The following is a 12,500-nucleotide window of genomic DNA, read 5'->3' as shown; positions in this document are numbered from 1 at the left end:
ATCATGATGGATGATGATGATGATGAAGATGAACCATGATGGATGTTGATGATGATGATGATGATGATGATGGATATTGATAATGGTTATTAATAATGGTCATGGATTGTTGATGATTGATGATGATGATGATGATGAATCATGATGGATGATGATGATGATGATGATGAATCATAATGAATTGTGATGATGATGATGATGATGGAAATTGATAATGGATATTAATAATGGCCATGGATTGTTGATGACGGATGATGATGAATCATCATGATGGTTGATGAGGATGATGATGCTGAATCATGATGAATGATGATGAGGATGATGATGATGAACCATGATGGATGATGATGATGGTGGGTTGCTGGCGTGTGCTGTTCAATAGGTCAGTGGAAGGGTTGATTGTTGACTGCACGATGCCAGACAAGAACAGTGCTCGATATGGGGTGTGGATGGAAAACCTTTGATTCATCCATCCCTTGATGTCTCTACCTCTCCATCCCTCCATCTCTCTCCCATCCCTTCTTTCCTCTGACCTTCCCCTCACCTGTGACAGTGTCAATGGACACGTGGTCAATCTTCTTCCTACCCCTCATCCCGTAGAGGTGGAAGCGGTACCGGTGGGACGGGGACAAGCCCGGCACTGTCACCCAGCGGGACCCTCCATCCATGGGCAGGGCCTGGGGCTGGCCCTGGGCATCCCGGTACTGCAGCATGAAGGAGTCAAAGGAGCCCTTGGGGACACTCCACTGCAGCTGCACGGAGCTTGGGCTGACACTGGACACCCTCAGATCCTCCAGCACTGCTCTCACTGGGGGTGCCTCAGATGGGGTGGCCTCAGTTTTGGGCTCTTCTGAGGGCAAGGGCAGCTCCTCTTTCTCTTCTGCAGCTGTGATGGAGAGGGAATAGTGATGGGCCGGGGCATCTGCTTGTCCATCAACAAGTCTTATCTACACCCATCCATCCATCCATTAATCCATCCATCCATCCACATCCATCCATTCCTTCAATGACCTGTCTTTCCACTAAACTTTTCCTTCAACTGCATCTTTAACTTTTCCATCCACTGGATCATTCACCCATGAAATGACTGATGTCATCCTCAAAAACAGCAATAAACGGCCCTGACACCCATCATCCATCCATCTATCCACCCATCATCCATCCATCTATCCATCCATCCATCCATCCATCCATCCATCCATCCATCCATCCGTCCATTCATCCATCCATCCATCCATTGCCATTCCATTGTCCGTCCATCATCCATTGTTCATCCATCTTCCATCATCACAATCATCATCATCATCATCATCATTCATCATTCTACCCATCCTTCTACCTTGCCAACACTCCCACACACCCTCCACTACCAAGCTGGAAATCTGGGGAGAAGTGGGAATGGAGGGACTGGTAATGGGTGAGGGATAGATAATCCAATTAAATAATGATGATGATGATGATGATGATGATGATGATGGATGATGGTGGGTGTTTGCTGATGGTCCAGTGGAAGGGTCAGTGGTTGGTTGGATGATGCTGGGTATTGAATGGGAGGTTGGGATGGAACTGGGATGGGATCCCTCGATTCCTCCATCTCTCCATCCTTACAGCCACCTCTCCAACCCTTTCACTTTCTGACCTTCCCCCTCACCTGTGACAACGTCAGTGGAGACACGGTCAGTCCTTCTGCCTCCCCTCATCCCGTAGAGGTGGAAGCGGTACCGGTGGGACGGGGACAAGCCCGGCACTGTCACCCAGCGGGACCCTCCATCCATGGGCAGGGCCTGGGGCTGGCCCTGGGCATCCCGGTACTGCAGCATGAAGGAGTCAAAGGAGCCCTTGGGGACACTCCACTGCAGCTGCACGGAGTTTGGGGTGACACTGGACACCCTCAGATCCTCCAGCACCGCCCGCACTGGGGGTGCCTCAGTTTGGGGCTGCTCAGGTTGCTCCTCAGTTGGTGGGGCTTCACTTTGGGGCTTCTCTGAGGCTGGTGGTGGCTCCTCTGATGGTGAGGGTGGCTCCTCTGGCTTCTCTGTGGCTGCTGTGCAAGGGGGGACACTGATGGGTGTGGCTCTCCATGTGTTCATCCATCTGTACATCCATCATCTACCCAACCATCCCCTCACCCATTTTTCATCCATCCCACCACCCACCCAACACCCAACCCAACCCCCCACTCAATACCATATTCATCTCTCTGTTTCTTTCCCTCCACATTCCCCCATTGCCTGCACCCCTCCCAGCCCCCATTTCCATGGACAATCTTCTGTCCATCACGACACACAACTGGACAGCAGGAGCCCTCCATCCGTCCATTCGTCCGTCCATCCATCCATCCATCTATCCATCCGTCCATCAGTCCCTCTGTCCATCCATTCACCCATCCATCCATCCATCCATCTCACCTTCCCAACCCCCATCGACCCACCCACCCACCTACTCCCTTCAATTTGGACAGGAACCCACCCAACATCCAGAGCAAAATCTGTCAAACCATTCAGTTGTTCATCCTTCATGGATAGAAAATGATGATGATGATGATAATGATGGATATTGAAAATGGATATTAATAATGGTCATGAATTGTTGATGGTTGATGATGACGATGATGAATAATGATGGATGATGAGGATGATGATGATGAATCATGATGACGATGATGACGATGGATATTGAAAATGGATATTAACAATAGTCATGGATTATTGATGGCTGATGATGATGACGATGAATCATGATGGATGATGATGACGATGAATCATGATGGATGATGATGACGATGATGAGGATGATGAATCATGATGATGATGATGATGGATATTGATAACGGATATTGATAATGGTCATGGATTGTTGATGATTGATGATAACGATGAATCATGATGGATGATGATGATGATGATGATGAACCATGATGGATGTTGATGATGATGATGATGATGATGATGATGATGATGATGGATATTGATAATGGTTATTAATAATGGTCATGGATTGCTGATGATTGATGATGAGGATGATGAATCATCATGATGGATGATGATGATGATGATGATGATGATGATGGATATTGATAATGGATATTAATAATGGTCATGGATTGTTGATGGTTGATGATGATGATGATGAATCATGATGGATAATGAGGATGATGAATCATGATGATGATGATGATGGATATTGATAATGGATATTAATAATGGTCATGGATTGTTGATGGTTGATGATGATGGTGATGAATCATGATGGATGATGAGGATGATGATGAACCATGATGGGTTATGATGATGATGAATCATGATGGATGATGATGATGATGATGAATCATGATGGATGATGATGATGAAGATGATGATGATGAACCAGGATGTATGATGATGATGATGAATCATGATGGATGATGATGATGATGAAGATGATGATGATGATGAATCATGATGGATGATGAGGCTGAATATGAACCATGATGGATGATGATGATGATGATGGATTGCTGGCGTGTGCTGTTCAATAGGTCAGTGGAAGGGTTGATTGTTGACTGCACGATGCCAGACAAGAACAGTGCTCGATATGGGGTGTGGATGGAAAACCTTTGATTCATCCATCCCTTGATGTCTCTGCCTCTCCATCCCTCCATCTCTCTCCCATCCCTTCTTTCCTCTGACCTTCCCCTCACCTGTGACAGTGTCAATGGACACGTGGTCAATCCTCTTCCTGCCCCTCATCCCGTAGAGGTGGAAGCGGTACCGGTGGGACGGGGACAAGCCCGGCACTGTCACCCAGCGGGACCCTCCATCCATGGGCAGGGCCTGGGGCTGGCCCTGGGCATCCCGGTACTGCAGCATGAAGGAGTCAAAGGAGTCCTTGGGGACACTCCACTGCAGCTGCACGGAGTTTGGGGTGACACTGGACACCCTCAGCTCTCCCAAAATTGCCTGTGCCAAGGGGGGCTCAGATGAAGAAGGCTCAGTCTGCAGCTTCTCCTCTTCGGGATCCTCTGAGGCCAAAGGTTCTTCTCGAGCTGCATTGGAAAGAAGAGGGTAATGGGCATGTGCATACATCTGTCCCTCCAAATGTCCGTCCCACCACCTGACAACCACTCCATCCATTCACACACGTGTTGATCCATTGGATCATCCACCCATCCATCCATCCATCCATCCACTGGATCATCCATCCATCCATCCATCGGATCATCCATCCATCCATCCATCCATCCATCCATCCATCCATCCATCCATCCATCCATCCATCGGATCATCCACCCATCCATCCATCCATCCATCCATCCATCCATCCATCCATCCATCCATCCATCAAATCATCCATCCATCCCTCCATCGGATCATCCATCCATCCATCCATCCATCAGATCATCCACCCATCCATCCATCCACCCATCCATTAATTGGATCATCCATCTATCCATCCATCCATCCATCCATCCATCCATCCATCCATCCATCCATCCATCCATCCATCCATCCATCCATCCATTTTTCCCATCACATACTCAACATCCAGGACAACTCCAAAGACAATTCCACATCATCTGCTTCTTTCTTACAACATCTCTCCACACCCCCGGCCCTCCCACCCCAGTTTCTCATGAATAATCTTCCATTCGACCATCATTTAATCCATCCTTGATGGATAGAGGATGAAGGAAGAAGGGAAGGACAGATGGCTGCATGATAATTGATGGATAATGGTGATACATAATAGATGAGGATGATGGATGACGATGGATAACTGATGGGTTACTGCTGTCGATCGTGGATGTTGGATGATGGATGCAGGTGGTTGATGGATGATGGATGATGGATGATGGATGACGGTGGTTGTTGGATGATGGATGATGGATGATGGTGGTTCCTGGTCAATCGAGTGGTGGAAGGGTTGATGGTTGAGCAGATGGTGCTGAGTCAATGGCTGCTCACTGGTGGATATATGATTGGAATGGGATCCCTTGGTGCCTCCATTTCTTGATCCTTGCATCCCTTCTGGACTTTCTGACTCACCTGTCACAGCCTCAGTGGACACGTGGTCAATCCTCTTCCTGCCCCTCATCCCGTAGAGGTGGAAGCGGTACCGGTGGGACGGGGACAAGCCCGGCACTGTCACCCAGCGGGACCCTCCATCCATGGGCAGGGCCTGGGGCTGGCCCTGGGCATCCCGGTACTGCAGCATGAAGGAGTCAAAGGAGCCCTTGGGGACACTCCACTGCAGCTGCACGGAGTCTGGGCTGACACTGGACACCCTCAGATCCTCCAGCACCGCTCTCACTGGAGCAGCCTCAGGTGTGGGTGCCTCAGTTTGGGGTTTCTCGTGCTGCGGTTCCTCTGTGGGCAGGGGCAGCTCCTCTGGCTCTTCTGCAGCTGTGAGGGAGAGGAGATGGTGTTGGTTGCTTCCATCCAAGCATCCATCTGCCATCTACCACACAACCCATCCATCCACACTTCCAGCCTTACATATTCTGGGCTATTCATTCTGGCAACCATCATCCATCCTTCCATCCATCCATCCATCCATCCGTCCATCCATCCATCCATCCATCCATCCATCCATCCATCCACCCATCCATCCATCCATCCATCCATCCATCCATCCATCCATCCATCCATCCATCCACTTATCCATCCATCCATCCATCCATCCATCCATCCATCCATCCATCCATCCATCCATCCATCTATTCATCCATCCATCCATCCATCCATCCATCCATCCATCCATCCATCCATCCATCCATCCATCCTTCCTTCCTTCCTTCTTTCCTTCCTTCGCATCACACACTCAACATCCAACACAACTCTCTAGAGAATTCCATATCCATCTATCCCATTCTTACCACGCCTCCATGCCTTCACCACTCCCACCCCCATTTCCCATGGACAATCTTCCATTCATCCATCCCTGAATCCATCCTTGATGAATAGAGCATGAGGGAAGAATAGAAAGAAAGAAGGATGCAGGCAATTGATGGATGATGCTCATCCATGGTTGATGAAGATGATGGATGACAATGTATAATTGATGGATTTCTGCTGCTGCTAATGAATGATGGATGATGGATGATGGTGGTTGTTGGATGATGGATGATGGATGATGGATGATGGTGGTTGTTGGATGATGGATGATGGATGATGGATGGTGGATGATGGATGATGGTGGTTGATGGATGATGGATGAAGGATGATGGATGATGGATGATGGATGATGGTGGTTGATGGATGATGGATGATGGATGATGGTGGTTGATGGATGATGGATGATGGATGATGCATGATGGATGATGGATGATGGAAGGTGCTGGTCAGTGGAGTGCTGGAAGGGTTGATGGTTGAGCAGATGGTGCTGAGTCAATGGCTGCTCACTGGTGGATATATGATTGGAATGGGATCCCTTGGTGCCTCCATTTCTTGATCCTTGCATCCCTTCTTGACTCTCTGACTCACCTGTCACAGCCTCAGTGGACACGTGATCAATCTTCTTCCTGCCCCTCATCCCGTAGAGGTGGAAGCGGTACCGGTGGGACGGGGACAAGCCCGGCACTGTCACCCAGCGGGACCCTCCATCCATGGGCAGGGCCTGGGGCTGGCCCTGGGCATCCCGGTACTGCAGCATGAAGGAGTCAAAGGAGCCCTTGGGGACACTCCACTGCAGCTGCACGGAGTCTGGGGTGACACTGGACACCCTCAGATCCTCCAGCACTGCTCGAGCTGGGGGTGCCTCAGTTGCTGTCGAGTCAGTTTTGGGTTTCTCCTGCTCTGGCTCCTCTGAGGGCAAGGATTCTTCACTCGCTGCATTAGAGAGGGGATGGTGATTGGCATGGGCATCCATCTGTCCCCCCAAATGTCCATCCCATCACCAGGTAACTAATGAGTCCATCCATCCATCCATTGATGCATTCATGCGTGCATCCATCCTCTTACCTGTTGCACCATTCATTCTGGTGTCCATCACACACCCTTCAACCAAACAGTCATAATATTTTCCTTCAACTTCTTTAATCACATCCTCCATTGGATTATATAATCATTCATGAAATATGTCAAACTACCAGGAAACTGCCCCAAAAGTCATCATCTGTCCATCCATCCATCCATCCATCCATCCATCCATCCATCCATCCATCCATTCTTCCCATCACACACACAACCTCCAACACAACTCCCTAGACAATTCCACATCCATCTCTCTTTCCACATCACTCCATGCCTTCTCCCATCCCATTTCCCACAGAAAATCTTCCATTCATCCATCATTGAATCCATCCTTGATGGACAGAGGAAGAGGGGAGGATGGAAGAAGAGATGGATGAATGATAACTGATGGATGATGATGATGATGATGGTGATAGATGGTTGATGAAGATACCTTCCCAACAATGGATGACAATGGATTACTGAAGGATTGCTGCTGATGATGATGATGGATGATTGACGATGATGGATGATGGATGATGGATGAGAGAAGGTTCTAGTCAACAGTTTGTTGGAAGGGTTGATGGTTGAGCAGATGGTGCTGAGTCAATGGCTGATCACTGGTGGGTATGTGATGGGCATGGGATCCATTGGTGCCTCCATTTCTTGATCCTTGCATCCCTTCTGGACTTTCTGACTCACCTGTCACAGCCTCAGTGGACACGTGGTCAATCCTCTTCCTGCCCCTCATCCCGTAGAGGTGGAAGCGGTACCGGTGGGACGGGGACAAGCCCGGCACTGTCACCCAGCGGGACCCTCCATCCATGGGCAGGGCCTGGGGCTGGCCCTGGGCATCCCGGTACTGCAGCATGAAGGAGTCAAAGGAGCCCTTGGGGACACTCCACTGCAGCTGCACGGAGCTTGGGGTGACACTGGACACCCTCAGATCCTCCAGCACCGCCCGCACTGGAGCAGCCTCAGGTGTGGGTGCCTCAGTTTGGGGTTTCACGTGCTGCGGTTCCTCTGTGGGCAGGGGCAGCTCCTCTGGCTCTTCTGCACCTGTGAGGGAGAGGAGATGGTGTTGGTTGCTTCCATCCAAACATCCATCTGCCACCTACCACACAACCCATCCATCCACACTTCCAGCCTTCCATATTCTGGGCTATTCATTCTGGCAACCATCATCCATCCTTCCTTCCATCCATCCATCCATCCATCCATCCATCCATCCATCCATCCATCCATTCATCCTTGTCTCTACTCACACATCCACACATATACATCTATCCACCAATGTATCTATTCACCTAAATATCCATCCATCCATCCATCCATCCATCCATCCATCCATCCATCCATCCTGCGCATCACACACTCAACATCCAACACAACTCTCTAGAGAATTCCATATCCATTTATCCCATTCTTACCACGCCTCCATGCCTTCACCACTCCCACCCCCATTTCCCATGGACAATCTTCCATTCATCCATCACTGAATCCATCCTTGATGGATAGAGCATGAGGGAAGAATAGAAAGAAAGAAGGATGCAGGCAATTGATGGATGATGCTCATACATGGTTGATGAAGATGATGGATGACAATGCATAATTGATGGATTTCTGCTGCTGATAATAAATGATGGATGATGGATGATGGATGATGGTGGTTGTTGGATGATGGATGATGGATGATGGATGATGGATGATGGATGATGGTGGTTGTTGGATCATGGATGATGGTGGTTGTGGGATGATGGATGATGGATGATGGATGATGGATGATGGATGATGGATGATGGATGATGGATGATGGATGGTGCTGGTCAATCGAGTGGTGGAAGGGCTAATGGCTGAGCAGAGGGTGCTGAGCCAATGGCTGCACTCTGGTGGATATATGATTGGAATGGGATCACTTGGTGCCTCCATTTCTTGATCCTTGCATCCCTTCTTGACTTTCTGACTCACCTGTCACAGCCTCAGTGGACACGTGGTCAATCTTCTTCCTGCCCCTCATCCCGTAGAGGTGGAAGCGGTACCGGTGGGACGGGGACAAGCCCGGCACTGTCACCCAGCGGGACCCTCCATCCATGGGCAGGGCCTGGGGCTGGCCCTGGGCATCCCGGTACTGCAGCATGAAGGAGTCAAAGGAGCCCTTGGGGACACTCCACTGCAGCTGCACGGAGTCTGGGCTGACACTGGACACCCTCAGATCCTCCAGCACCGCCCGCACTGGAGCAGCCTCAGGTGTGGGTGCCTCAGTTTGGGGTTTCTCGTGCTGCGGTTCCTCTGTGGGCAGGGGCAGCTCCTCTGGCTCTTCTGCAGCTGTGAGGGAGAGGAGATGGTGTTGGTTGCTTCCATCCAAGCATCCATCTGCCATGTACCACACAACCCATCCATCCACACTTCCAGCCTTCCATATTCTGGGCTACTCATTCTGGCAACCATCATCCATCCTCCCTTCCATCCATCCATCCATCCATCCATCCATCCATCCATCCATCCATTCATCCTTGTCTCTACTCACACATCCACACATATACATCTATCCACCAATGTATCTATTCACCTAAATATCCATCCATCCATCCATCCATCCATCCATCCATCCATCCATCCACCCATCCATCCATCCATCCTTCGCATCACACACTCAACATCCAACACAACTCTCTAGAGAATTCCATATCCATCTATCCCATTCTTACCACGCCTCCATGCCTTCACCACTCCCACCCCCATTTCCCATGGACAATCTTCCATTCTTCCGTCACTGAATCCATCCTTGATGGATAGAGCATGAGGGAAGAATAGAAAGAAAGAAGGATGCTGGCAATTGATGGATGATGCTCATCCATGTTTGATGAAGATGACGGATGACAATGCATAATTGATGGATTTCTGCTGCTGATAATAAATGATGGATGATGGATGATGGATGATGGATGATGGATGATGGATGATGGATGATGGATGATGGATGATGGATGATGGTGTTTGTTGAATGATGGATGATGGATGATGGATGATGGATGATGGATGATGGTGTTTGTTGAATGATGGATGATGGATGATGGATGATGGATGATGGATGATGGAAGGTGCTGGTCAATTGAGTGGTGGAAGGGTTGATGGTTGAGCAGATGGTGCTGAGTCAATGGCTGCACACTGGTGGATATATGATTGGAATGGGATCCATTGGTGCCTCCATTTCTTGATCCTTGCATCCCTTCTTGACTCTCTGACTCACCTGTCACAGCCTCAGTGGACACGTGGTCAATCTTCTTCCTGCCCCTCATCCCGTAGAGGTGGAAGCGGTACCGGTGGGACGGGGACAAGCCCGGCACTGTCACCCAGCGGGACCCTCCATCCATGGGCAGGGCCTGGGGCTGGCCCTGGGCATCCCGGTACTGCAGCATGAAGGAGTCAAAGGAGCCCTTGGGGACACTCCACTGCAGCTGCACGGAGTCTGGGCTGACACTGGACACCCTCAGATCCTCCAGCACTGCTCGAGCTGGGGGTGCCTCAGTTGCCGTCGAGTCGGTTTTGGGCTTCTCCTGCTCTAGCTCCTCTGAGGGCAAGGATTCTTCACTCGCTGCATTAGAGAGGGGATGGTGATTGGCATGGGCATCCATCTGTCCCCCCAAATGTCCATCCCATCACCAGGTAACTAATGAGTCCATCCATCCATCCATTGATGCATTCACGCGTGCATCCATCCTCTTACCTGTTGCACCATTCATTCTGGTGTCCATCACACACCCTTCAACCAAACAAACAGTCATAATATTTTCCTTCAACTTCCTAAATCACATCCTCCATTGGATTATATAATCATTCATCAAATATGTCAAACTATCAGGAAACTTCCCCAAAACTCATCATCTGTCCATCCATCCATCCATCCATCCATTAACCCATCCATCCATCCATCCATCCATCCATCCATCCATCCATCCATCCATCCATCCATTAATCCATCCATCCATCCATTAACCCATCCATCCATCCATCATCCATCCATCCATCCATCCATCCATCCATCCATCCATCCATTAACCCATCCATCCATCCATTAACCCAACCATCCATCCATCCATCCATCCATCCATCCATCCATCCATCCATCCATCCATCCATCCATCCATCCATCCATCCATCCATTCTTCCCATCACACACACAACCTCCAACACAACTCCCTAGACAATTCCACATCCATCTCTCTTTCCACATCACTCCATGCCTTCTCCTATCCCATTTCCCATGGAAAATCTTCCATTCATCCCTCATTGAATCCATCCTTGATGGACAGAGGAAGAAAGGAGGATGGAAGAAGCGAAGAATGAATGATAACTGATGGATGATGATGATGATGATGGTGATACATGGTTGATGAAGATACCTCCCCAAAAATGGATGACAATGGATTATTGAAGGATTGCTGCTGCAGATGATGATGGATGATTGACAAGGATGGATGATGGATGATGGATGAGAGAAGGTTTTAGTCAACAGTTTTTTGGAAGGGTTGATGGTTGAGCAGATGGTGCTGAGTCAATGGCTGCACACTGGTGGGTATGTGATGGGCATGGGATCCATTGGTGCCTCCATTTCTTGATCTTTCCATCCCTTCCTGACTTTCTGACTCACCTGTCACAGCCTCAGTGGACACGTGGTCAATCCTCTTCCCTCCCCTCATCCCGTAGAGGTGGAAGCGGTACCGGTGGGACGGGGACAAGCCCGGCACTGTCACCCAGCGGGACCCTCCATCCATGGGCAGGGCCTGGGGCTGGCCCTGGGCATCCCGGTACTGCAGCATGAAGGAGTCAAAGGAGCCCTTGGGGACACTCCACTGCAGCTGCACGGAGTTTGGGGTGACACTGGACACCCTCAGATCCTCCAGCACCGCCCGCACTGGAGCAGCCTCAGGTGTGGGTGCCTCAGTTTGGGGTTTCTCGTGCTGCGGTTCCTCTGTGGGCAGGGGCAGCTCCTCTGGCTCTTCTGCAGCTGTGAGGGAGAGGAGATGGTGTTGGTTGCTTCCATCCAAACATCCATCTGCCATCTACCACACAACCCATCCAGCCACCATTCCAGCCTTCCATATTCTGGGCTATTCATTCTGGCAACCATCATCCATCCATCCATCCATCCATCCACCCATCCATCCATCCACCCATCCATCCATCCATCCATCCACCCATCCCACACCCAACATCCATCAAAACTCCCTAGAAAACACCACATCCATTCCACTATCCTATCACATCTCTCCATATCTTCACCCTTCCCACCCCCATTTCCCATGGATGATCTTCCATTCATCTATCACTGAATCCGTCCTTGATGGATGGGGAATGAGCAAAGTATGGAAGGACAGATGCATGCAGGATAATTGATGGATGATGTTGGTACATATTTGATGAAGATGATGGATGACAATGCATAATTGATGGATTGCTGCTGCTGATAATGAATGATGGATGATGGATGATGGTGGTTGTTGGATGATGGATGATGGATGATGGTGGTTGTTGGATGATGGATGATGGATGATGGATGATGGATGATGG

General features: G+C 49.6%; 1 protein-coding gene across 1 annotated transcript in view; it reads right to left on the bottom strand.

Moving 5' to 3' along the window:
* LOC306815874 (tenascin-X-like) overlaps positions 1 to 11,992 on the bottom strand; it is a gene marked incomplete at its 5' end in the record, with an annotated part of 34,109 nt that extends 22,117 nt beyond the window's left edge. The window contains 9 exons of the mRNA XM_079332390.1: positions 545 to 886; positions 1,652 to 2,044; positions 3,680 to 4,024; positions 4,722 to 5,381; positions 6,462 to 6,806; positions 7,632 to 7,988; positions 8,898 to 9,254; positions 10,180 to 10,524; positions 11,581 to 11,992. Coding sequence (XP_079188516.1) covers positions 545 to 886; positions 1,652 to 2,044; positions 3,680 to 4,024; positions 4,722 to 5,381; positions 6,462 to 6,806; positions 7,632 to 7,988; positions 8,898 to 9,254; positions 10,180 to 10,524; positions 11,581 to 11,992 — 3,556 coding nt within the window. The remainder of the gene's footprint in view (positions 1 to 544; positions 887 to 1,651; positions 2,045 to 3,679; positions 4,025 to 4,721; positions 5,382 to 6,461; positions 6,807 to 7,631; positions 7,989 to 8,897; positions 9,255 to 10,179; positions 10,525 to 11,580) is intronic.
* Positions 11,993 to 12,500: the final 508 nt, after the last annotated feature.

This window comes from Erithacus rubecula (assembly GCF_903797595.1).
Source record: "Erithacus rubecula genome assembly, contig: scaffold_266_arrow_ctg1, whole genome shotgun sequence".
Classification (NCBI taxonomy): domain Eukaryota; kingdom Metazoa; phylum Chordata; class Aves; order Passeriformes; family Muscicapidae; genus Erithacus; species Erithacus rubecula.
This window is presented reverse-complemented; position numbering and strand designations above follow the sequence as displayed.